Source organism: Tigriopus californicus, chromosome 3, assembly GCF_007210705.1.
Source record: "Tigriopus californicus strain San Diego chromosome 3, Tcal_SD_v2.1, whole genome shotgun sequence".
Taxonomy (NCBI): Eukaryota; Metazoa; Arthropoda; class Copepoda; order Harpacticoida; family Harpacticidae; genus Tigriopus; species Tigriopus californicus.
This window is the reverse complement of record NC_081442.1, coordinates 13,557,276-13,582,092: the sequence shown is the minus strand read 5'-3', so window position 1 is coordinate 13,582,092 and position 24,817 is coordinate 13,557,276. Positions and strand designations below refer to the sequence as shown.

At 41.2% G+C, this 24,817-nt stretch overlaps 1 protein-coding gene across 1 annotated transcript in view; it reads right to left on the bottom strand.

The window, feature by feature from the left end:
* Window positions 1–24,817, bottom strand: part of LOC131877754 (MAP kinase-activating death domain protein-like) — a 27,560-nt gene extending 2,743 nt beyond the window's left edge. The window contains exons 1-20 of the mRNA XM_059223520.1: window positions 24,591–24,817; window positions 18,186–18,357; window positions 17,777–17,903; window positions 16,811–16,958; window positions 13,714–13,954; window positions 10,485–10,687; window positions 8,443–8,567; window positions 7,974–8,173; window positions 6,025–6,186; window positions 5,744–5,944; window positions 5,342–5,518; window positions 4,683–4,948; window positions 4,245–4,581; window positions 3,962–4,156; window positions 3,320–3,625; window positions 1,122–2,580; window positions 840–1,034; window positions 515–622; window positions 296–444; window positions 58–216 (exon numbers count right to left, since the gene is read on the bottom strand). Of these exons, the coding sequence (XP_059079503.1) occupies window positions 58–216; window positions 296–444; window positions 515–622; window positions 840–1,034; window positions 1,122–2,580; window positions 3,320–3,625; window positions 3,962–4,156; window positions 4,245–4,581; window positions 4,683–4,948; window positions 5,342–5,518; window positions 5,744–5,944; window positions 6,025–6,186; window positions 7,974–8,173; window positions 8,443–8,567; window positions 10,485–10,687; window positions 13,714–13,954; window positions 16,811–16,958; window positions 17,777–17,903; window positions 18,186–18,353 (4,926 nt within the window). The 5' untranslated portion in view covers window positions 18,354–18,357; window positions 24,591–24,817. The remainder of the gene's footprint in view (window positions 1–57; window positions 217–295; window positions 445–514; window positions 623–839; window positions 1,035–1,121; window positions 2,581–3,319; window positions 3,626–3,961; window positions 4,157–4,244; window positions 4,582–4,682; window positions 4,949–5,341; window positions 5,519–5,743; window positions 5,945–6,024; window positions 6,187–7,973; window positions 8,174–8,442; window positions 8,568–10,484; window positions 10,688–13,713; window positions 13,955–16,810; window positions 16,959–17,776; window positions 17,904–18,185; window positions 18,358–24,590) is intronic.

The window sequence follows — 24,817 nt, the reverse complement described above, 5'->3', positions numbered from 1 at the left end:
AATGAAGAGGGAGATGGTTTTTGTTGCTAAGGTTCTAAATTTATAGAGTGAGCTTACCACATCAGTCATGTGATCATCCGGGCCTGACCTTCCATCTAGAGCTCTGTTCAGCTTGGATATGGCCAGCATCCGATGACTTTCATCTTCCATGAGCTTTCGCAACCGGTTGTGTTTGAGCCAACTGATCCCATCCCCTTGAAAGACCTGATCCACAATCTATGTAAATTTTGAACAAAACGTTTTGTATCTAATGGCCTTTCTTTGTTTCATTCTGAACCAAATATGGTTCACATACATCTTTGATGAAGCTGTGATTATCTGGCGTGATTGTTGGATTCCGCTGAAAATCGCTGAATTGCTCTTGATATCGCGAGATGTCCTCCTGTTTCTGTTTGGAACTGGGATGTCGAATAAGACTTGACCTTTCAGCGAGACCGCGACGGCCTGTGGATATAATCAATCAGACTTGTAGAATGATGCCCTAAAGGCCTCAATTGTCTCCTTGATCTCTCACCTCTTGGAAATGGACCTCGAGAAGATCCATTTCCAGGCACTTTCAATGAGGAATACGCCGAAGGAGGTTCAGATGAAAGACTCGGGGAAGGTGAGGATGGTCTCGTACCTGGAAGTCATGTTCCCAGTTTAAGAGATACTCTTCAGTAGAAAGTCCTCATGGACACCCAGATTTTTTAGCTCTATTCAAAATGTGTGCTATGGGCAATTCTTTTGTGCGGTTTTTATTGTTAACAAACAACCATAGTCTGGCCGAGAGAATCCCCAGTGACATGATAAACAAAAAAAAAACTGTGCGCCCAAGTCCCGCCAGAAAAAGGCCATACCCAAGGGATATGACAAGGGACCAGATTCAATATTGCCTTGACACACTTCTTGGCTGTCTCCACTTTCCTCTCCTTCAGAAAGACACTCCAATTTAGGCACGTAACCTGATAGGTGAATTGTGTGTCGCCTTTGCTGTGGAACAAAGTCAGGTTCTACACCCGACCTTGGAACAATGTGAGGACTAGAACAAGGCCCTGGGGGGATGCATACAGCCTCGTGAGAAAAGGCATGTGTCCATACATTTCGATCGGAGGGAAAGATTAGATAATTAATTCACTTACCAAAGAGGTCTCCAAAGAGAGTGGATGTGGTGGAGGCCAAACCACTCAGATCCGACCCTAAAGACATCAGAAACTCTTGTGTGGTCTGTGAAACATTGGAGGTTGTTGAAAGGGTGGAGTTGGAACGAATCAAGCCAGGTTTGCTTGGCGGTAAAATCGGCTGTATGGTATGAACATCTGCGGGCGGAATCACATCAACTCCACAGTATTGACCGGAACCATTCTGGGCTGTCAACACTGGAGTGGAGGGTACGACAGCTTCAGCTGCAGGAAGATTGCTTGAAACCATCGACGGAGTCGAAATGGAAGACGAATGTGAAGCTAATCGTTTCAATTTGGGCGAGGAAGGCGGAGGTGGAGGCGAGGATGGGGCCTTTTGCATCAGAGGAGGAGTGCCATTGCTGGTCTTGGTGGGCGTGGTGGCTTCTTTTGAGGTTGCGGAAGGACTTGGCCTTTTATGACGGGCCGCCCATGCCTCAGACTCAAGGAAGACGGCTGTAGTAGGAACAGGGGTATTACCGGCAGATGATCCTGTTGGGTGACTGGGTAAAGGTTGATCGACAGCCACTCTCAGCCTTGGTCGGGGTCCTCTTCGCGACCTTATTTCCTCAATGGCGGCATCTACTTTTGCTCGCTCTTCACTTTTAGGACGTGGTGGAACTGGAGGGGGATCACGGCTCAGGGCCCTTTGCATGGACCGAGGTCTAGGTGGGACCTTAGGCAAAGACTTTTTAGCTGAACCATTCTTGACTTCCGTTGGCTTTGCGATGCCCCGATGTTTAGTGTCCTCTGATGGAGACACTTCTCCACTCACTGATGGCCTGGGAGAGGTTCGATTAGCAATGGCTTGAGTGAGACTGATTGAATTATGATTGAATCGCCAAATGGAACTGCCTCCTGGATGTGATTTTGGAACAGGCGTGCCCACTCGATGTGCACTAGAAGTAGTAGCTTCATGGGGAGACGATGTTGGTTGCGTTTCTGACACTGGATCCGCTGACCCTGAACCAATTAGATCCCTTCCAATTGACTTCATCAGTTCTCGACTTGACCTTCTCATCAGGGAAAAGGACTTGCGTGGAGCTGCCGCAGTTTCGGAGTCATCTTCAGTTTCAGGATCCGTTGTTCCAGACATAGACTCGCCTAAAGCCTTGAATAGATCCTTCTTTTTGTTCACGCTTTTGGAAAGGTCGTTCATGGCGCTCTTGCTAACTTGATGGAAATCTTGGAGAGCGTCTTTCTTAACTCCTGCGGCCATTGCAGCCGATTTTCCAGCGGTGGTAATTTTCGAGAACTCAAAAGTCTCGGCGGCTTGTTTCGCTTGCAAAGTGAATTGCTCAATGCTGTTAAAGAGCTCTTGAGCCACGTCATCCGTGGGTGAGATGTGGTCAATGGATTTTTGGGACTCATTACTTGAGGTTGAGCCTTGTTTGGGAAGAACTGTTGGACCCGTTTTGGTCTGAAAATAGATAGTAGACGGCCATGAGTCAATCGGGAAATGTATGTATACATCAATGCTACTTTGGGACGGTCACAAAGTTCATCTCTCAACAGACTCGTTCCATGGACTTTGGGTTTTACATGGACAAGGACCACACAGCCCCTACAGAGTCATATTTGGGACAAGAACCAACTCACGAATTCAAGTTGTCTCTTTATCGTGGAGCATCTCGGAATCTCGCATTGAGGAAGCGGAAATATCGATTGCCTTTTATGAGAATTTGAGTGAGAAGTAATGCCCTGTCGAGGAGAGAATGTAAGTAACAACAAAAAGAAAGAATTTGGTTCGTTTTCAATCTGATTTTGAAAATTTTCCAATGGCTCTCATTTAAGATTACCACAAACTGAAGCAAGCGGTGGAAATATCAATAGTTTGAAACGTTCGACGTAGAAGCTTCAGTTAGAGGGACAAAAAATACATGGGCTCATATGTTATCCGAGATGCCATATTTGGTGGCACATATCAAAACTAATTCATAATTCAATGGTTTCCTTCTCGTAAATTAGTTTTGAAACGTTTTTGCACAAGGCTGGTTGACGTAAAAATGGAATAAAAGGACGTATTGCGAGGGTGGGTCCAAATTAAGCTACGAGAAGACTTATATACAGGGGTAAAGAACAATCTCATACTTCCTAGAATATTATATATACATACAAACATACAAGGATGGTAATCTGTATTTGTCAATTAAGCATACCTGAACAACTACAGCCGGTTTTGTCCTTGGAGTGTTTGATTCAGTTGTACTTGTTCCAAGATCTGAGCACAAGGAACTTGCCAACGATAGATTGGACCCAAAACTGGGTGAGGAAGAGGTGATTCCGCAAGATTGATTTGAACCGGGTAAAGTTCCATTCCCGTTACCCTGACTTATGTTCCCCACTCCATACAGGGTGGAGATGGAGGTATTGGATGGCAGTTTGTTGCACATGGTTTTGGTTGTGGCCATGGAAACCGAGTTCTCAGATTCGGATGAGAACACATCATCGTGCTCCTCGCTTTTCTACAAGTACAGATCATGTTTGTTGGCATCTTCCTTGTATTTTTTTGCTATTCAGGTAACAAATGTTAGCGATACAACGGCCCTCCAAAATAGGAGCATCTTGAATCTAGATATGTCTAGGTATATCTAATATCTGAAGGTCTGAGACAAGAATGTCAAGTGGATCTGTATGCCACCTCTTCATCTCTAATTTGGCCTCCAAATGCAATCTCAGCCACTTCAGGGCCCCACCAAATCACTCCATTTTATCGAAAAGCCATTTCTCCCGCTCTTATTGTCGACTGTTGGGAACAGGAATGGAACAAAAGGAAATCGAAATAAATTTGGACTCCTTACTGTCGGCACCAAATTGGCAAGCTGTTCCCTGGCAATGCTCTGGTCCGTCTCACTAAGAGATGAGTCCTCCTCGTCGGCACGACAAGAAGGATCCATGTGAGAAGCTGGCGATTTTCCTCCCACCAAAGACAAATTATCCGGTCCCTTACTGGGATCTGGCACATTACATTCTGAGGTAGATGGATGGCTGGGGATCTGCGAACATACGAGGAAAATACCATCAGTGTTATCATTAATTAATGTGTCTCCTTGGAAGTGGATAAGTGGGTGGGAAAGGGCTTGCCTGTAACCGATCGGGCGGATGATAGACTAAAGAGATATCGAGCCCACTGGACAAGATCAAGCCTTTACGGCCATGCTGTCCGGACAGCAACGCTCTCTGTTGGTATTCGATGGAGTTACGCTTCTCATTGTTTTCCTCGCTCATCAACTCGGTTACGAGATCCGAGAGCGAGGAACACGAGGAACTGGTGGAAATGTCCTCTGAATCACACCCGCTCTCATCAGTGGCGGGTTCCTTGTCATCCCCAGAGTTTGAAACTCCATTTAACAGCAGGGAGGTTAAACTACTTTGGTCATCCCACACAACAAATCGCACTTGTTCCAGATCATGAGCAAACCTAGAAACGAGAGCGAGAGAGAGGAAGAGGAGGAGGAAAATATTATTCTCTCTTATCCACTCGTCCGTTTTTGTCCATCCTATTGTGTCTGTTCGTCTCACCATTTGGGTTTATCTCCAATCATTTTTGGGTCGAAAATCCCTTGATTGACTCGTTGGAAGGCCACATTGGTGGGCATCAACATCCACTCAGCAAAGCACTCAATGGCCTGACTCTGTGAGAATTGGGTGATGAAAGGCGACAACTTTGTGCGAGATTTCAGGAATGAGCTGACTTGGAAGGCCACAATTGGTCTTGGATACAGTCGCAAGGTCCGTGTGTGCTCGGAAAAATGGGCTAGCATATTGCCAGAGTAGAAGAAACGGATCTGCGACGAGACAAGTGACCACATTATTTGTTTTCGCGCCTCCATCCGAAGCATGCTTATTTATTTCCCCACATCCCCGAATTAGATCCCCATCGTAAACTGCTTTTCCAATGTTCCGCTGGAAGTTTGGTGTTATCAAGATCTAGGAATTGGACTGAAATGCCTATTACTTTTGGCATGCCCCCTTCAATCTCGATAGCCCCCTTTTTTTCGTGCTGTATTGATGTTATAGTTGTTGCCGGCACTGTTTAATGATGTACCATGCCCCAAATTCATAGAATGGGGGGTGCACTTTCATTGCAAATGGTTCGGAAAAGTGCCCTCACCTTATGGGATCAAAAAGGTCTTTTCCATGGAGGGAACAAGGCCATTAATATGTGTAGAAAATCTCACCATCGCAATCCGAGTGGCCACATCGACGGAATCCACATCGTTGCCGTAAATGAATGGATTATATCCGCACACAGGAGGCGAAGCAAACACATCTTTGTCGGCTGTTAAACGCTTCAGACTCTCCAATGGCATATCGTCAAAGTTCTTGATGGGTTGGATGGACATACTTGCCAAAGCCTGGGAAGATAGAAACAACAAGGAAGGTTATTTATTTTGCACTTTCACTCTTTGTTCAATCCACGAACTGGGTCTTTCTAAGCTTGCAAATCGAATTAAAGAGATGATGGATGGGACTGGCGAGGCCCCATTGCCAAAGCTCTTGAGCTCATTAGGGCTTTGCTCTTCGACTGATAACTACACAAGTCAAGGTAGTATTATGGCCGTCCAATTATAGTCACTCACCTGCTTCAAATGGGTTTTGAGAGCTTTCGCTTCCGGCTCTGGAAAAGTGGGAATATCACAGATGGAGGTTCCATTGGGTGGAACAATGGTGGCGGCATCCAGGTCGACCAACCAGATTTCTTCGGGGAGCTTCATGTTCCGTTTACAGGCCAGAAATGACGTGGGAAGACCAATAATGTAGGGGGTGGGCGCCAGGAGGAGCTGCAAGCAAGAAACCCAGGGTCAAGGAATTAGGATAATGTACCCTTTGGGTTGAGGCTGGCTGAGCTGATGGAACTCACTTGTTCGGATCCACTCATCGAGATTGGAAGAAGTGGGATGATGGGAAACATGTACTCCAAAGGATAGAGGAGTTGTGTCAAGGAGAGGATGGAAATGGTCAATGCCGAATAATCTCGACTCTGTATCACAATCTTCTTTTCCAGTAGAATCAAGGTGATCACCTAAAAGCGAAAGGTTCTGCACTTAAACGCAGTTATTTGTCAAAAAAAAAAAGTTTGTCGTGTAGGAGCGCTACTTTTCATATTAACTCTTTTAATGGCATAGATGAGGGGAAATATTACCTATGCTTTGATAAATACAATCTCAGCCTGCTGATATGCAACTTTGACTCAGGATTCCAACTCAGATTGCCTTTCATTGAAATTCTAAAACTTGACTTCCATCTTTTGGACAGTATTTTCGAAAGCGATTGACAAAACCGTTTTCGTAAGGTTGCGCCCATATGTAAACAGATGACGCTAAAATAAGGGCAACCATTGGACAGCGTATAGCAACGAGTTATATAGAATTTACTTTCACGCTGACACTTTGATTTTTGAACCCACTTTATCATTGTTATTTTAGAAGCCTAGCAATAACCAAATAGAAGTAAATTAGTACATAAACTGGGTGAAAACGCTAAAATAGCCCATGCATGAATGGCGCTGGATAACTTTGGTGGGTTTGATTGTCGTAAACCAAGGCAACAACACCACTTAAGATTAAACATGGAGATTGTAAGGTAATTGTTATTGTGAGGTAATTTAATCTAATAAACGAATTTTATGCCATTGAAATTGTTTAAAAGTCTGAGGAGCTTTGATAATATTAATGAAGTAGTTTCAAAACACCCGCACTGAAGCTTATTATTCATTTACTGAATTGAGTTCAAAGTAAAGCTAACAAATCAATCAACGGTTCGAGATGACGCGAGGAATTATGTCGTCGTTATTTTTAACCACTACAGATATTTTTCCTCAATCTCTTCTTTGAACTCTTGGTTTGAAAGCCTCGCCGACCCTTTGCTTTTTTGCAAGCAACGTGCACAGAAAAAGAAATTGACAGTGGATATTTGGCTTTTTGATGCTTTCCACTTCTTTCACCCAAAATGCAATTCCGCTTCCCAATTGTGAAAGGTTGCAAATAATATTTGTCGAAAGTGCCGTTTCGCTGCTCTCCTTGAAGACTGCTCTCAAACTCATTTCCAATTTGCAAAAGTTGATCCACGCTCGATTTCTGCCACTTGCCTCTAGAGTTATGGCACAAGAACCTCAAGGTTTTTGATTAAACCCCAAGGAGTAATTAAGAGCTCTCTGTTTGAAGTTCCCAAATGCATCAAACCTCGCCCGTTTGTCGAGGTTCCTTTGTGTCTTGGCCTTCGTGAGTAACCTTTTTATTGGTTGCATGCTTACTGAATGATTATCAGATATTTGAGTATTTGGGACGGGAAAAGGAGCAAGAAGTAAAAAACGCCGAATCAGGTTTGTGCCATGTTTGACAATCTTCCAACAGGTGACCAATCCTTTTGACAACGTGATCAAAAGGCCAACCTTGCAGCCTTGCATGGCTCCAATCTGACTTGACAGAAAAGCTCCTTAAAAGATAACACATATTGCGTGAGGAAGACCTGACGATCACGGACATCAGTTTATGTTCCAACAATTTGAAAGGTGCTCTTCACAGAAAGTTTTTCAATGGACGCAAAGTTTGGAGAACATGTTCATGTTTGTCAAGAAAAGGCCAACCTTGAGGTGTGCAAGGCACCCATTCAAAATGCAGTAAAGACATGTTCAGTTGGTCCACCTACACAGAGGATCCTCCCGTCCCTCACTGTTTCAAATTATGTGAAGAATGCATAACTTGCGCCAGCTACGGTGCTACTCTACTACTAGTACTACAGTATAAACAATGTGTGTGTGTGTGTGTGTACCACGTACACTAGAATACTGTACAAATCTTTCTCTCTTACCGTGAGGCACGTTTCTACACCCAAGAGCTCTAATGGAAGATGTAAAGGGAAATCACAGAGGGAAAATCTGGTATGATCCGGTAGAGCAAAGATCATCGGGAGCGATTCATTAGAGGCCACCACTCCTCCTCCACCTCCACCACCTCCACCTGGATCACGGTCTCGCCTCGGAACGATTTCTAGCTCCACACGGGTTCGACCTGGAACCAAAGGTAGTCACAAAGCTCGGTTTAATAGTGGCCCTCTTTTGGCATGGGTCTTTCTCATTCGGTGGTTGTGGTTGCGGTTCGATGAGCAAGTCGCTCTCTCACTCACTCTCAGGGTCTTCTCGGGTGCCTTTTAGAGGCAGATTGATGGACTTTAGTCTGATCCTTTGACGACTTAATCTGCCTCGATCGTGAGCCCCACCCAAGCTAGGTCTGAGATTGACTGAGAGAGTGTGGGAAGGATATGGCAAGGATGTACTTACCTGGAACAGGGACCGGAGCTGAGAGCAATCGGAGAATCCAGGTTTCGATTTCACGAATGTCGTGCAGCAACAAAGAGGATGGCGGATGCTTTTGGAAGTCCTCGGGAGGACCAATCAAATACGACCTGAAGCATAAGGGAAAAAAAGATTAAAGACTTCTTGGGCCACCATATGGCAAAATAAGGTATAGAATCGTACTTCAATGCTGGGCTGGTGATTTGCAAATATTGATTACTTTGAACAAAGATAGTTTTGGGCTCTCAACTTGTTGACTGAATGAAGTGTTTGGCCCATTGTCATTCATTTATCATTCATGATAGTAATGAAAATGCAAGGATGCTTAAAGGGATTTGCCTGGTTTTTTATTGCTGTTGAGGACAGGTAGTGTGCAGTACAATTAACCGGATCGACCATAGAGAATGAGGAAAATGTAGCCCAGAATATTTGATGTTCTTTGGAAGTTCAAACACTGGAACTATTTCAGCCTTTTTATGGCTTTTAATGATCTTTAAGGTTCGATAAAATTTACTAGATATGTTGTCGGTTCGGAATCATTCAGCCGATTTTAACACTCTTTCCATCCAATTAACAATGATTATTTGAGCGAGGAGAACTTTGTAGCTCCCAACTTTATTTACTCTCTTGATGAGCTCTAGACCAGTTGTCAAGGAGATATACAGTGCTCGGTCTTCAAGTATGCAATTCGACAATCAGCCTTCCTTTTCCTTAAACTCGGCTTCCGCCCTAAAACAAAGGAACAGCTTCACCACTGTACTGAATACCTATATTTGTATGCAAGTCTCGTGTCAGTCACCAAGAGCTGCTCGGGTTTTCAATTTTGTGCATTTCCCCAAACAGTGCGTGCAATAATGGTAAACATGGGGAAGAAAGAGACAGGAGTCAATTATTGGATACAAAGAGTGCCACGTCCTTGGTGTCAGTCTAGAAATTCTTTTTCGTTTTCCCCTGCAACACAAATTTAATTTAGCGAGAGGGATCCGCTGTCGCTCTCTGTCTTTCTCTTCCTCCTACAGCGTATACGAACTCCACGTGAGTCGTTATATATTAGCCCTGGAAAGTAAAGGCCCCGAGGAGAAGGGCCACCGCAAGGCCCACCTCCCAAAGAGAGAGAGACAGAGACAGAGAGAGATGCAAGTAAGGATGGATCCAGTGGTTCATTTCGCATGTAAGACACACAGTTCGCGGAATGGCAAAGGTAATTTCCCAGGGCTTGATCTACGGCAATGCTTCGTGATGAATATTTGATCCAACCAGGGAACCAACATGGAACCAAGTGGCACTCGCCACTTGCCAAGAATAAATATACATTGCCAACGCTGATAAGGCCACAACTCCACAAAGGCACGTCAACATATATTTTGACAATTTTGCACTTGCTATGTGTGGGTATTTGTTCTATTGTATTTAGGTAAAACATAACTGTCTACGACTGAATAGTATGTGTGGTGACCTTGGCCGATTTAGTTGGGAGGCAATCAGAGACACACCGAAGGGTTCCAGACTCATAGATTATGCATAAGCTTCGAGTATTCACGCCATGAACCATTTAACCCAAATTATGACTAAGCAGAGAGATCTACATATATCCACATAGTATATACGCATGTCGGATCACTTTCAATCTCGCGTTTGCAGATGTTTGAGAAAAAAACAATTGCTCGCTTATCCATTACGAAACGAAATGGAGTTGGCAGAAACCCTCCAAGCATCCAAGTGGGCAGCAATAATACGAAAAGAAAAAGTTTGGCAAACACTCGTTCGTCTCAGATGATAACATGGTAACCATCACTTTTAAGCAATGAAAATGCTTCTAACTTGTACTTCAGACTGACTCGTAACAGTTCCAAGCACGTTGGACCTATTATCTAATTACGCTTTTGTCCCTCTTGAAAGAATACCCCACGATCTAATCATTGCAGTCTTCCTAAATAACTAATCTATGCACCCTACTTTGACAATCGGAAGTCTCTTTTTGTTGGTATGTAAACAATGCAATGACATTTGCCGTGTTAATTTCTTACCATAATGTGGATCTCCTCTTTGGTCGGTTGGAGTGGGCCCTTGTGGAGGCCCCACTTGTGGACCCACCAACGCGTTTGGGGGAACAGGCTGCCTCACACATTTCGATCATTTGTCGAAGCACCATGAGGCAATGGCGGAAATTCGAGGCAAAAGGATGATGAGACAAGAAACAAAGTGACGTCAGACTGAAGATCCTAGAGGGCTGAAAATTTGAAAACGAAAGATGAAGCACATGGACTTGTGATGTTGCGGATATATAAGGAAAAGAGCCTATGTTTTGTTCAGAACTTCCTAGAAACCATGGTATAAATTGAGATGAATGCTCACATGTAAACTCTTGTTTGGTTTGGAAATGTTGGGGCGAAAGCCGAAAATGGGCAGTGTCATTGCTTTCAAGGATATGTTTTAGGTGAGGGCGAGATGAAAAATTGAAAATGAATGTGAATCTAAAGGGCTTTTAAAATTACTGATTGATTATGCTACTGCCAGTGATGACAGCTTCGTGCTTTCGAACTAACATGTCATAAAGATGAATAATGTAGGACGCATAATAACCATAATGATGCATCCACGTGTGAAACATTACATTTTTGACATCTGTCCTGATCGATCGAAAAGTGTTTTTTTTTGGACTTTGAGGCATTGGGGTTTATGCCGTTTGCTGCTGCCAGGAGTTGAAGTAGTGCTCAATTCCTTTTTTCACTATTTTTGCGTTTAATGACCTTTTAACAGTGCCAGAAATGTGACAGATTCCCCCGCAAGTTTGTCACAATTCACTTTATTTTGTACCATCTTTGAACGAGGATCTCTTTATTAAATAAAAGCGCGAGCAAATTGCCCTTAAGAATGCAATCCTCATGAGGTACCAATTACCAGCACATTTATATAAGTAAGATAGGCTCTATTGAACCTGCAATTTATCATCAGCAGCCAAATGCTTTAAAACAACTTTGGTTTACGGTTATTTGGCATGTGAAGAGTAGGTTACGACAAGGAGAGGAAACGACACGGCTTTCCCCTGACCGCCAACTTAGGCCAATGCGTTGAATCAAGACAGTAACTCTAGTATCAATAAAACAAGGTTATCCGTACTACATAGTACATTAAAGTGTTTTTAATTAAATAATGATCTCCTGGATATACAAATCCGTCCACATACTAAATCTTTCTGAATTAATGTTGAGAGTCGGAAGAAAATATGAAATACCCATGAACATCAAATTAATCAAAAACAATCAAATTGTCTTTCAAATCAGTGAAATATTGCCCAAAACGGGCTCAATAACACGCATAGATAGAAAATCAACAAGAATCATTTGATGAATTGATGAAGAACTTATACTTACAAAATATAAAAGAAATGTATAGAATGGGCAATAAAAGTGCATGTACATAAATGTTAACATAATAGAATATCTGGGATGGACAATTGATACTTTTGTTTTAAGCCATACATTTAACAAAAAACATCAGGCATTGGTGAAAAATGAATGAGTTATCTTTTTGTAGAGTTTAAATTTCTACTTATTAGGAAGTTTGCATAAAAGGCAGGCATTATTTAAGGGGCACAGAGTAATACCAAAGTACAGTAGATTAGATCTCAAATTGAACTTTGGACTCCAATAAATTGTTTTTCTTGCAAAAATATCCAAAATACCAAAATAGTCAAATTAAACAGGTGCTATACCTCTTAAAATTATTATTCCATGGTTATGAAGCATCCATATGAGTTTAAAGAACAATATGTAGCTCAGAGCTACAGTCTGTCTACTTTTGGAATGAGGGCCATTCCCAGAGTGAGAACCATAGTTTCATAACAAACAAGTCAAATTGTTTGAAATTTGGTCAAGATGTTTCTGAAGCAATTTTCTACAAATAATATTTTTTTAGCAAAAGAGTATTGACTGATTGTGTTTAGAGCAAGTTCTTGCTTTATCAAGAAAACCTAATTAGCACTTTTCAGTTGTTGTACTTTCAGACACGTTCAAAGTCATTTTAAGTATATTTATATGCCTTATTTTAAGCACATACCATCAATGGTTACGAAAATGATTTTAGTCACATATTTTCGTCAATAATTATGCCAATAACTGACGTTAAAAAATTTAAGCAACAAAAGTTTAGGCCTTATTTGGCGGGAAAGGTTTAGTGATCACAAAAAAGTGGGGTTTCCTTGCTTTTGTGTCCTTGGTCAAGAGGACAAAAATCAAGATTCACGCCTTACTTACAGCTTCTGTTATCGTGGATTAGAGCGTAGGCAAGCTTTTCTGCCAACCTGCTCATTTTGAAACTTTTTCACAACTGACGGACTTCTTTAATAAATTAAGAATCAAACAGAAATAACGTCAGTAAATCAATTTGGAATTTAAGATCAACCATTGACAGCGAGAGCAATTTCAAACTTAAAAGATATTTATCAATCAAGAGGGAAGAAGCTACGAATAATACTCGCTATGGCCTCATTTTGCCATCACAGACTCCAAATTATGACATTATTCCTCACAGTCACAACAGGCTACATTATACTCAAACATTTAAGTGAACTCACACAGTGGTCTAAATAAAAAGATATATAACCAGATAAGTGGTTTTACATTTTTTCATGACAAAATGGCTTTTTTATGTAGTTATGACACTGCACTACATTTTTGGACCAGTTTCAGAATACCGTTTGTTCAAAAGAGGGGGAGGGCGGGAATAGTTTAAAGTTCAATCAATGCATGGTGCAGCTTGTCTCCACTTTTGCTCCATTAACTCAGGCCAGTTGTTTTTTGCTGTCCAATTCACTTCACAAGGAGATTGTACGTTGCCCGGCCTTAAGCGACCTATGGAAGTCTCATGAAATTCATTCCTGTCTTTTTGATGAGGGAAAATTAGTATAATCTGTAGGTAGAGAACCTTGACAGATGGGCAAGGTCCGAATATTTTTTTAGATTAATGACCGATTAGGTTTCAATGTTGATTAGAAAATAGTCATCATTTTTGAACACCCTGTATAGTCATCCTTTTATGCACAGAGATTTCACAAGTTTATACTAGCTTTGATTTATCAATCTGATTCTATTTCGCACAAATGGGATAAGAATGTCAACAAAACTTCACCTTATAATAAAAAAGAATGAAGTTTTTGAAAGAAGCTCTATTTGAAAAAGAAGGGTCGATACAATTGGACTGTAGCTGTACATAAGAACGAAGCCGTCCTATTCTTAGGAGTGCTCAAAAAATCACCTCTTTTCTCCGTCGGCCAATTTTGCCGTTGTTATGCGAAGATCCGGTGGCAAAATCGTCCTCCTCTTCTGAAAGTGGGTCCACTTTGCGTTCCCTCTGACGTTGACGCCTCTTGGATGGACCGCCTTTGGTGGCAAACCCATTAGTAGCGGGACAGCTCACCGTTCCCATCAGCGAGGATGGAGGCGTGTCCCGATCCGAGTCACTGTGTGGCACTTGACTGACACTACTCCGATAATCACTAGAAATGTAAAACAGAAAAGGTCATCACATAATAACTCGCAGCGGTTCCAATGAACTCAAAATAGACAGAATTGGATCTGATCTTCCAAGACATGCCAGTAACATCTCCCCGAGTTTAATTAATCTTGTGACGACCGACTCAAGGTCTCTTGTACCTCGCTCACCAATGAACGGAGAGAAGTAAGAATAATGATTTGTCTCACCAATCTGCCTGATACTAATCTAACCTAACGTGTTCTGGATGGTAGTCTTGGAACAAGCATTGAATGGGAGCTTCACATTTTGGGATCATCCTGATTTTTCACTGCATCTGAATCGAGTTGAATAGCAGGATATTCCCATCAAATATTGTTAACATTCTGTTGTCGCAATGTCAGAATTATCAATGGCAAGCTTTGAACACCACATCAAATTTTGACAACGGCAAAACAAATAACAACTCGAATGATTGATTTGGATTGAAGGGTTCATTGGATGGATTTGAAATTTATTCCATGAATTCGTCGAATTTACATTTTCCAATTTGAATGACATTGAAAACTCTTCCCCTATAATCACTCAGTAAAAGTTTGATATAACTCATTCCCCGAAATATTGGCATGTTTCTAATACTGGTTAATTTTCTGGAATCATTAAAGTTTCTGATAATGTACGTTTTCAAGAGCATCCATGGGCTTTGTCACAGCCCGGGCTTTAGTGTCAATTGCAGTGACCGCAGAGGCTTAACGTGCGTTTTGAGAGCACCTTCAAGCCCTCGAGAATCCAGAGGCGAGTTTTTTCAAACGCTTGTACGTCTGAGTCAAGGCTTGGAAGTTACCCAGAATGAGCAACCCTCAAGATTTTTGACAATATATTTTCATATCGGTTAACATCCAAGCTCATTATTCCGAGGTAAGAGCTTTTAAAAACAGGCCTCAGGCTAGTAAGAACAATCAAGTCCAACTCTTTTCTTTCTCGGGCTCCTTCGTTGTTCAATTTGCTCGCCTCAAGTATTCGCAGGTAATATACAAGTGTTGATCCTTTAAGACAAACTTGAACAATTTTTTGACCAAGCTAATTCTTTGAACATTATATTCAAATGATGATATATGAATATAAAGTTAACTAAGAATTATTATCATTCATTTGGAGCCGTTAGGGACGACACACCCATTAGTGGTGGGGACCGATCTGCGATCATTCTCTCATTCCCGTTTTTTTTCAAATTATCCCATGGAACAAAAGTGAGACTTGGCCAGGTGGTTTTATCCACAGTATGTACTGCTCACAACGTACAACTTAGAGATGGTCTATTGCTATCATGAACATGAATCCTTTCACGGAGCCCTTGATCAGTCCCACAAGCAATTTATTTTAGGGGTCGTCATTTGTTCCACAAAAATAGAGGAGAATGATTCAATTGGTCCTGGTGGTTAGACCTCCGACCAGAAGAGGGGCGATCCCGGAAATCGAGATATGTACCTTGGTTGCTCTTGTCTTTTATGACCATGTTGCTAACATTTGTTTCTGTGCTGATGTTCTAAAAAAGTTGGCTGGAAACAATTACATTATCTTCCAACATATCCCGCCTGGGTTTAATGCCAGCTATGGATGAAGAAGAAGAAAAAAAAAACTTCCAAGGCTCGACGGGATCCTGTTCCACAGAAGTGGCATTTGCCGTATGGAAACCAAATGGTAGCTTGAAGGAAGAGAAGCTTCTGGAGTGCTCCAAGTTTGGCCTGGGCAACGCGATATGAATGGAGAAGCCTTTTGGACTGTGAAATAATGAACAATGAGTTATAACCTATTCCTTCATGTACCTCAGATGAATTACGGGTGAAAAAAAAAAGAACGCGTCGTACCTCCAAAGCTGAGGTCACGACCTAACTGTTTCCAAAAAGTTTTTGACAGCACAAGTTGGGAATCAAATGAGAAATGCCCAACAAACAATGCAACAAGTGAGCGGAATTCAAACAAGAAACACGAATGTTGTACAATTGGGGGCCTGGAGTAGGAGCAGAACTAAGTTGAAAAGGCATTCGAGGCTTTTGGACCGAGAATAAAACTCAAGAGAGCCTTGGAAGAACTAAATTCATTTTGGATTGACAACCATTTTGGCAACAAAGGCAGTTTTGGAAATATTTCCGACAAGGGGATTTGAACCCCCGGTTTGGAAGAAACTCGATCATTTGCGAGAACCACTTCAAACGTTTGACTATCTCAATCACGTCATTCATTCGGTGGAAAAGGGTGCGCATAATCAAATATTTTTTTTATTGAACAGTAATATATTGCATCTTATTTCAATACTCGATAAAAAATATTAAATTGCAAGCAGCTTGTTGGGAATTACCTCTAAAATATCGGGCAAAAAGCGTACCAAACACACTTAAAAGAGAAGGTCACAAGCTTGATGATATAATGATTGTTGAATGTGCTTAAAATGATGCGAGTTAATTGAGATACTTCCAACCAACAACGGTAGGTATCGAACCTACGTTAAAAAGAGTGCATCGACAATTTTTACCAAAAAGTATTGTTTAAAACACAAATTGAGGAATGTTCATGGTTATTTTGAGAAACAAACCAAACACACACAAATCGACGGGGGTACAAAAAATAGAAGTTTTCAGAGAATTATTGTTCAAGATGCATTGACCATCGTGTAACCTTAACTTTCCGATATAGGAAAAAGCATCCGTTGTTCCCGTTTAAAGGCCGATCCAAAGAGAAAAGGGGACCGCTATCTTGGAACTTCACTGAGAGATTCCCGATATCAAGTTTTGCCTCAATTTTCGGATCACCTTCCTTCCCTCCAAAAGATGGAACACGCACCATTAGCCAAAGCATCCGTTTCGGGGTGAGTATGTCTTACCTTGAGAACGCTGAGTCTGAACTTTTGTCTCCTTTCAGCTGTCCATGAGGCGTGGGATCAGTGTAGGATAATTCCCTCTCATCCGAAGAGCTTTGGTCCAATTCCACTGGACGATAGAAGTTCAAACACGTACCATAACGAGTCATACCTTGAATGAGAACGTGTGTTAGTGATGGCTTTTAATTTCGAACTGAATAAGAAATGCAATCAAAGGCAGGCTCTTGTAACCAAACGCCATTCAGTTGAAATTGGCGATGACCTTGAAAAACATTTGAATGACAAGAAGGCCATGTGGTCTCACCAATGGGCTTTGAGATCTCATCCATGAAAAAAGCAAAGACATGATGACTAGAGGAATGGATATGAGGGAGGCAATATCCTATCCGTTGAAAAAGTGATTGAGCAAAAAAATGATCGTGTAAATAAATCATTTCCCAGTAACCAACATTTTGGGCGATTTTTATAAATGCGGGTGCATTTTAAGGCCAAAATTACAGCGCTCACAAATAGTGCAAGTGACCTTGCTCCGAAAACTAACTATTTCCCCAATCTCAAGACCATCGGAATGAAATTGTTCGGGTTCAAAAAGAATTTGATGATGTGATAAACTGAATGCTTCAATAGCGAAAAAAATATGAACAATTTCGACAGGTTTCATTCTTTTAATCAAGATTTGCACATTTTCACCATAAATATAGGTCAACACACAAGAATCAAAACTTGCCGACAAATGCTTAAAAGCCAGTTTTTTTTTCCACGAAAAAACATGGAACCTCGACCGTCACTCTTGAAGTTAGTGCCCTATTTTCTAAATACAGGGTCCTAGTTGAAGTTAGAATTCGAACAAGAGCCTCTTTTCAATCAAAGAGGGGGAAAAAGGTCTAAAATCAGCCAGAGGCAATTCGAAGAACACTTTGTACCAAAATGCTCTGGGAAATCAAACAAAGGCCATCGTGATGTCCTTACCCGAATCCTTGTCCGTCAGGATGAACAGAAACGAGGTTGTGTCGCGGATGCCACTTTTCTTTGGACCCACTGACACGCAACCTTCGGGTTGACAGAAGCTCACCATGTTAAGAGGCAACGGGAAATCCTAGAACACACATGCACAAGCAGAAAAAGACAGATTAAAGTCACTTTTATTGCCCCCCAAAAAGACATCAATACGACATCAAAGACAGCAAGGATGTCAGATTACGTTGCATCCTTGAGCTCGATGTAGTTTTCTCCCCTCAATAGCAGCATCTGATCAAACAGAAGAAAACTCTCCCAAGAGCCATTGTGCCATCAGCAGAACGAAGGACATAAAATCGATGGGGCCCTCTGTAGCTAATGTTTGTGTTGCCAACCCAAACTGCTTTTATTTGCGTCTCACCTTGTGATCGGAAGGTGGATAACGCCTCAAAAGTTCCGGGGTTTGCACCGAGGCCGCGTGACTCGAATTGATCCCAACGTAGTTCCTGGAGCCCACGATGCACAAGTAATCAATGAGCCTGGGACAGACGGATTTGCAGTTGATCGGACTCTTGAATGGATCGGTCATGGTTCTAAGGGCAAGAAAAGGAGATCACTTGAAAACGAAAGCTAAAAAGGGATCATAAGCTGCACATCACTCATTTTGAGTGGCACTCAGAGGCCATTTTCCCAAGCGGCCTTTGCTTATAAAACAAGATGCATCAGAAGCTTATGAATACTAAGCAGATCCAGTTTGATAGGTTTGACTATGCATGCATCACAGAGTGGCCATTATTTCACGTTGCTCATATGAATGGCAAGTTTGCATACATGAGGATGAAATCCTCGTCACAAGACGAGGTGGAAAAGACAGAAAGGGCTTTTTGGTATTCTTCAGGTAATCTCTCACGTATCAAATGATTATTTTCGGCTCAGGGCTCCTCTAGTGGATTACTTCCCTGAAGGGAATAACTTGAAGAGTTATTTGATTCCTCTCTTCTCTCCGCCAATGTCAAACTCTCATGATTCTGCTCTCAAGGAGTAAAATTTTAACCGAGAACAGCCAAATTTGTGCCGAATTTGAACGTCATCATTGACAATTTGAGCTCATAGAATAGTTCACCCTCTGTGTTGAATAACTATGTCAATACTTGTATGAAAACTTGTGCTATTATGATGAGAAAGTGAGTTCATTTTCTCAATGGAAAAGCGACAAAAGGTCCATTTATGGTGAGAGTTGTAAGATGGCTTGGACGTAGGACTTATTGGTTAATAAAGGCTGAGGTTTTCACAACATTATCGTGATTAGTTTCAATCAATGCACCCCATAAAGCCGTACTAAAAAGAATGAGCGTTAATCGTCTTTAGGGAAGTGACAATAGAAAAGTCAAGGGACGAACCAAACAACCCCGCCTTCATTTTGAACAACCCTCTTCTGAACTTATACAGTATTTTCTGGGGTCAGATTTGTTGTGATAACAAATTGGATAAAAAGATTTCGAGTTTTGACACCTCAATACTGTACTGGCTCAAAATAAGATTACATTTATTTTGACAAGACAATATGATGATTGTAAACTTTATGTTCTGGCCTTACCTTGAGTCTTGTCTACCCTTCCCCTATTTGTCACATTTTGGCGGGAGTTTTGAACGGGTTTCTTTCACTTACCCAATGTACGTGTTTAAGGTCAGCCGAAATCACGACAAAGTAGATGTTTTAGTTTTACGTTGGTCACATTGCCCTTCTATGTTACAGTCAAACTGAGGGCAATTAAACGTTTCAGCTAAAAAACTGCAGCATTTCTGGTGTCTCATTTATCTCTCGGTTAATTTCTCTTGTGGACTCCAACATCTAATTCAGTACATACATCTAAGATAAACTTCCTTAGTTTTTTAAAAGCGAGCAAAATTACAGGTCAAATGTTGAAGCAAACGGAAACATTTGCTAGCTTCCATGATCTCATTAAATGAAAATAGTTTTCGCCCAAAATAGGAGCACATTTGGCTTTTCAAACAAGCCTGTTTTCAAGACAGCAGCCTTTTGAATTGTAGATGGCGGTAGCGTCTGAAATTGATGCAATCTACTTGAAAACGTCTTTTTAATCGTTAAATGTAAAAAAAGAACTAAAATGTTGCCTTGGGCATTTCTTAAAAATCTGATCCTCTTTCAGATGTACTTAGCTGTTTCTTCAAGAAAGCTGAAGATTACCCTCCCCAACAAGTGTATTTTATAAAAAGGAATACCACTTGTCTCGACAGGGCTCTCTAGGTGACCTTGCACTTACCAAGTGGATTTTCAAAAGCCTTCATTGCCATGGACCATTGAAAGATTTGAATATTCAGAGAAGGTTCTCTACTAAACCGAACCGAAAATTGAACATTGCTCAATCTGCGGTGGAAAGAACCATCCCCTTATGGACATATTTGAATACTAACAAACACCATGTATCCTGCTGGAACAAGTGCTTCAAAAGACTTTGAGATTAAAAAAAAGACCCTGCTTGAGAGTAGGAAAGACTATTTCACATCTACACCCCTTTTGGTGTATGTAATTTTTATACGTATCAATTGTCACATAATAGTCGCAAATGATGAGCTTGTACGTATCCATTTTTTTAATCTATCAATTTTCATTTATTTATGGTTTTTTATGACAGCACGACTCGTTATTTTCCACCTGAACCGAACCAAAGCAACACACGAGTCTGATCAGACTCTCTGTGACTCTGAAGAACACTTGTGTTAGATCGACCATCTCCTTTTCACTTGTGGAATTTGAAGGGCATACGCAATTGATTCCCGAGGCAAAACTAAGTCCAATTTCAAAATACCCAACAAGACCTTCCCTTGTTAGAAACTCGTTCTGTAAACAATGAAGCAATTATTTGCTAATTTCATTCTAGACTAAGATCTTGAAAGCCATTGCTAATTGTGGATGTTAGATGTTGCACAGAGTATCAGAAGGAGTAATTGAGAATTGCATTTCCAAGAAGACTCTCAACATTTCATTACAATGCCTGTAATGGAAAATACTTGAAAAAAGGATGCAAGCAATCGTGGAAAATAAGTGTTACGAGATTTGCAAAGCAATCATTGCCAATGCTGCATTTCGGTCCCCTACTTGAGGCTACTTGTTCAATTTATTGGATTTGAAAAAGTGTGTGTTGACATTGAAAAGTCGTTGGAAGAGGAAATTTGGAAATCTGGATGCGCTTGGCCAACAATGGTCATCCTTTGTTGGAATATGCTCACACTAATCTTGTATAGGTTGAATCGACCCGTCAGTAATTCCCACTAGTAACTAACTACTCATGGGATCAAATAAATAATCACGAGAGGTTGTCACTAGGGCTACCAATTTACATTTGCAGTGGCATATGGCGCCACTAGCGGAATCTCGGCAACCCGTTAGTTAGTCACAAAAAGTAACCCTGATTTTTCTACGCTCAAACCAGGGTTGCTCTTTTGGTCAAAGCTAACCTTTTACCTTACGATGGACAGGGTGGTGCTTTGACTTTCCTAGCTTTCTGGTAATCATGATTTTGAATTTTTTTTTATCCCATCACTACTTGTAACTCGTCCAAAACTGGCGCATCACAAAAGGGAGCCATTTGACACCATCGCCACCTGTTTTTGAACTGACCAATTTAGGTGTGGACCCAAAACGAAAGAGCCACTCTCAGTGTCTCCAAGTGCCTTGTGAAAAAATACAAAACAATTCATAGTCGAGTGTGTAACGTGTGTATCATACTGCTAAGGGCCAGATGTTTCAGGAATTAGCGTAAAGCTCCCGTCAGAATATTTCCCCGAAAACTAGGGGCAAAAAGTGCAAGATCTTGGTGGAAGCATTAAATATGAAGGCTCTGGCTATTACATAACGTTTTGGATCATCGGCCCAAAATAGAGGATCAATTGGCATCCCTGGCTTAAAAAATATGAAATGGCAAGAATAATATCATCTCTTCTTTCTCGGACTCCTTCATTGTTTAATTTGCTTCCCTCTAATATTGTTAGGGAATACCTAGGCCTTGTTGATCCGGTTGCACCTTTCAAGTCCGACTTGAACAAATTTTTAAATTTTTAGTTAGCATTCCAGATCAACCCAATATTTAAGGACTAGCTCGGTCTGCCAACTCAAATTCGTTGGTAGACCAAATATCATATGAAGACTGAAAGGTAATAAATAGACAAATTATGCCCTTTCATTTTAATGGTACTGGAGTTTACATTCCATGTAGCGGTTAGATAAGGCCATGAAAAACCAAACCAAACCAAAAAAAGATAATGATAATGTTGCTTCATTATAATCCAGCGCTTTGTCTCATCCTTGATGCTACTTTGCGACATCGATTTCGATTTCCAATTACCTCAAGCGTGCCAACATATGACAATTTTTGCATTTTGGGACCACAACATCTGTCGTTGACAATTTATAGGCTTCACTTTCAAAACAGCCGTCGAAAACGAGCCCCTAAAATAGTAGTAGGCCTGGTTGTTAACAAGGCACGATCAGACCTGACACTCTCTCCAAAGTTTGGAAAAAGTATATCATTATTGTTATTAATGTCCCTCTGCAAAGTCTAGAAAAGGTATATCACTATTACATCAATTTCTATTGTCTTAAACAACGACGTTCCATTTTACAATGACTCGTAAACAAATGGATTTGCAGAATTTCACTTCGAGCGTTTCAAAGTGCTCTCTCCTAATTCCCAAAAGACGCATATTTTCATATGATCATATGGACTCTTGGGGCTCGTCTCATTTGTCAGAATTTGAACCATGGGCATTAAAAAGACCGTTTTCCATATTCCCATGCCACTAGGGTCCCATAACGTTGTTCCATAAATTACTTTTTCCGTCTCGCTATTACTACTACCATCTCATTTATTGCTTGATTGACTATCAGTTGTTGAGAAGCGATGTCTCCGTTTGTACTTCAACCGAACATGATGTTCGTTTCGTGAGGTCGAGAATGGACATTAACAATCTAAGCGATAGCATAATGAGCATTAATGGAGAGAAATGATGTATCATGGCGTCGTCTTGGCATGAGTGAATCGCAAATAACTAATCTAGCATGGCATTCATTGCGTAGGAGTGATGATAAGAAAATAGAAAATGATGAAGCCTTTGTCTTGCACACGCTGCAAGCCCACATGAACTCATAAGTCGATACTAACTGAGGGTGCTTTAGAGGCTTTCAAAATCGGCCTTGAGCTAAAAACAAAATAGCAATAGAAGAACAACGCTATCTCGGTTTAACTTTAGTTCTAACAACACACAATATGGATCTTCTTGTTAGTTTTTCTATCGATATTCTAATGGACTAACTAATCAGTCAAGCTCAAACCAGTCTTTTAGTTTGCGTGATGGATATTTTTATACGCGTGTCTAGGGCACGGCTCCCATGGGAAACCCAGAGATTTGATTTCTTTGGCTCCAAACACCGACAGATTGCTTCACAAAACAAACAATTAAGTGTACTGTAGGGCTTGAAAAGAGCATAAAAATCACGGGTACAAAAGCGTCGTTCTCAAGCTTTGACAAGGTGCTTGCTCTGGACGAAGATGAGTTTTTGGGTGACTAAAAATCAATCTTTTTTGGTGCTCTCACGACCATTTAGAATGGGAAAGCTGTAATTGAGAAAACCTGCTGTACCTTTGGGCCAAAGAACCACGTTTTACAACTATTAATGTTAATCATTAGTCTCATTCTTTTCTGTCCACGATGACATTTTCACCATTCCTTGACAATGTGTTAAGGGCTTTACTATTTGATCCAATCTTGCTTCATTCGTTCTCTCTAATCGATTCCAGAAAAACTCCATATGCAAGAGGTTTTTCCTCGATCTGCGACACGTTGATATACAGTAATGTGTTTTAAAAATACTTCAGCAAAAGGAGGATCTAGTAGCCAGAACATGAATACCAGGATCCCTCCCTCCGTTCCAGTTTCTTGACATTTGAGCAATCTTGACCATTTCGAAGTAGGCCTTTGTTCCGTCATTCTGCGCTTGTTCAAAGTTGTCACGTATTTCATTGTTTGTTTGGGATCACGTGAGGCTAATGGACCGAAATAATTGGATTTGCCGAAGGTGTTCTCCACTGATTTTTTATTTTTTACGTATATTTCCAATCATTATCAAAAGAGCCTCTACGTATAGTAAGTTTGGGCTTGTCATCCGGAACAAATGGCAAAATGAAACGGATGCATACAAGTGCCCAGGAAATTTGGTTTGATTATCTCCCGGAACAAACACCCCCTCACATATGAACATGACGGGGGGACTGGATATTTTTAAGGCCTCAAGGTTGTTGGTCTTGACGTGATCTAACAGATGCTCTGCACTGAGATGGCTGGGGATCACTTCCCATCACAAGCACAAAAAATGAAACCACACCGTTTCTTTTCGTGGGTTGAGTTGGCATGGTTACGCAAGTAAGGCATCAATTAGAGATGGCCTTTCCTTTTCCATGCCTTAACCATCACCTCCTCCTACTCCTACACTCTCAAGTAAGGGCAGATCAGAATCGAAAAGGCTATCCTATTTCATCTCTAGGGGTGATCGAATTTGTTCCGCATATCAATATTCTTACATGCAGTCAAGTGTTCGTTAGATAGGCAAACATGTTCGTTCTAGCCAACTACAGAGTTGTTTCAAGCCTTAGCATAGATGACAATTTGGATTAAATTCTCCGAACCAAGTACATTTAGCCGCCAAGCCAATGGTTGACATTTAGATTTTTTGAACACAACTCTAACTCAACCAACTAGGAAGACAAATGACAAGGTGGTTCCAGTTACCTTGGAAAGGAGCACTCACAAGAAAGAAACAGTATTAAAACACACTTAAGATGACATTGTGAAATCTGGGAGCAAGTCCAGCATTGGCATATGTGTTCAATTCTAGTCTCACAATCACTGCACTTCGCCAGGCACAATTGTCATGATTGGAACTGGAACCAGAATTGTTCCCTCTGCCACCTGTTATTGGGAGGGTCGACTGACGACAACTTTTCTAGCAGCCTTCTACGTCAGTTGAAAAAGTCC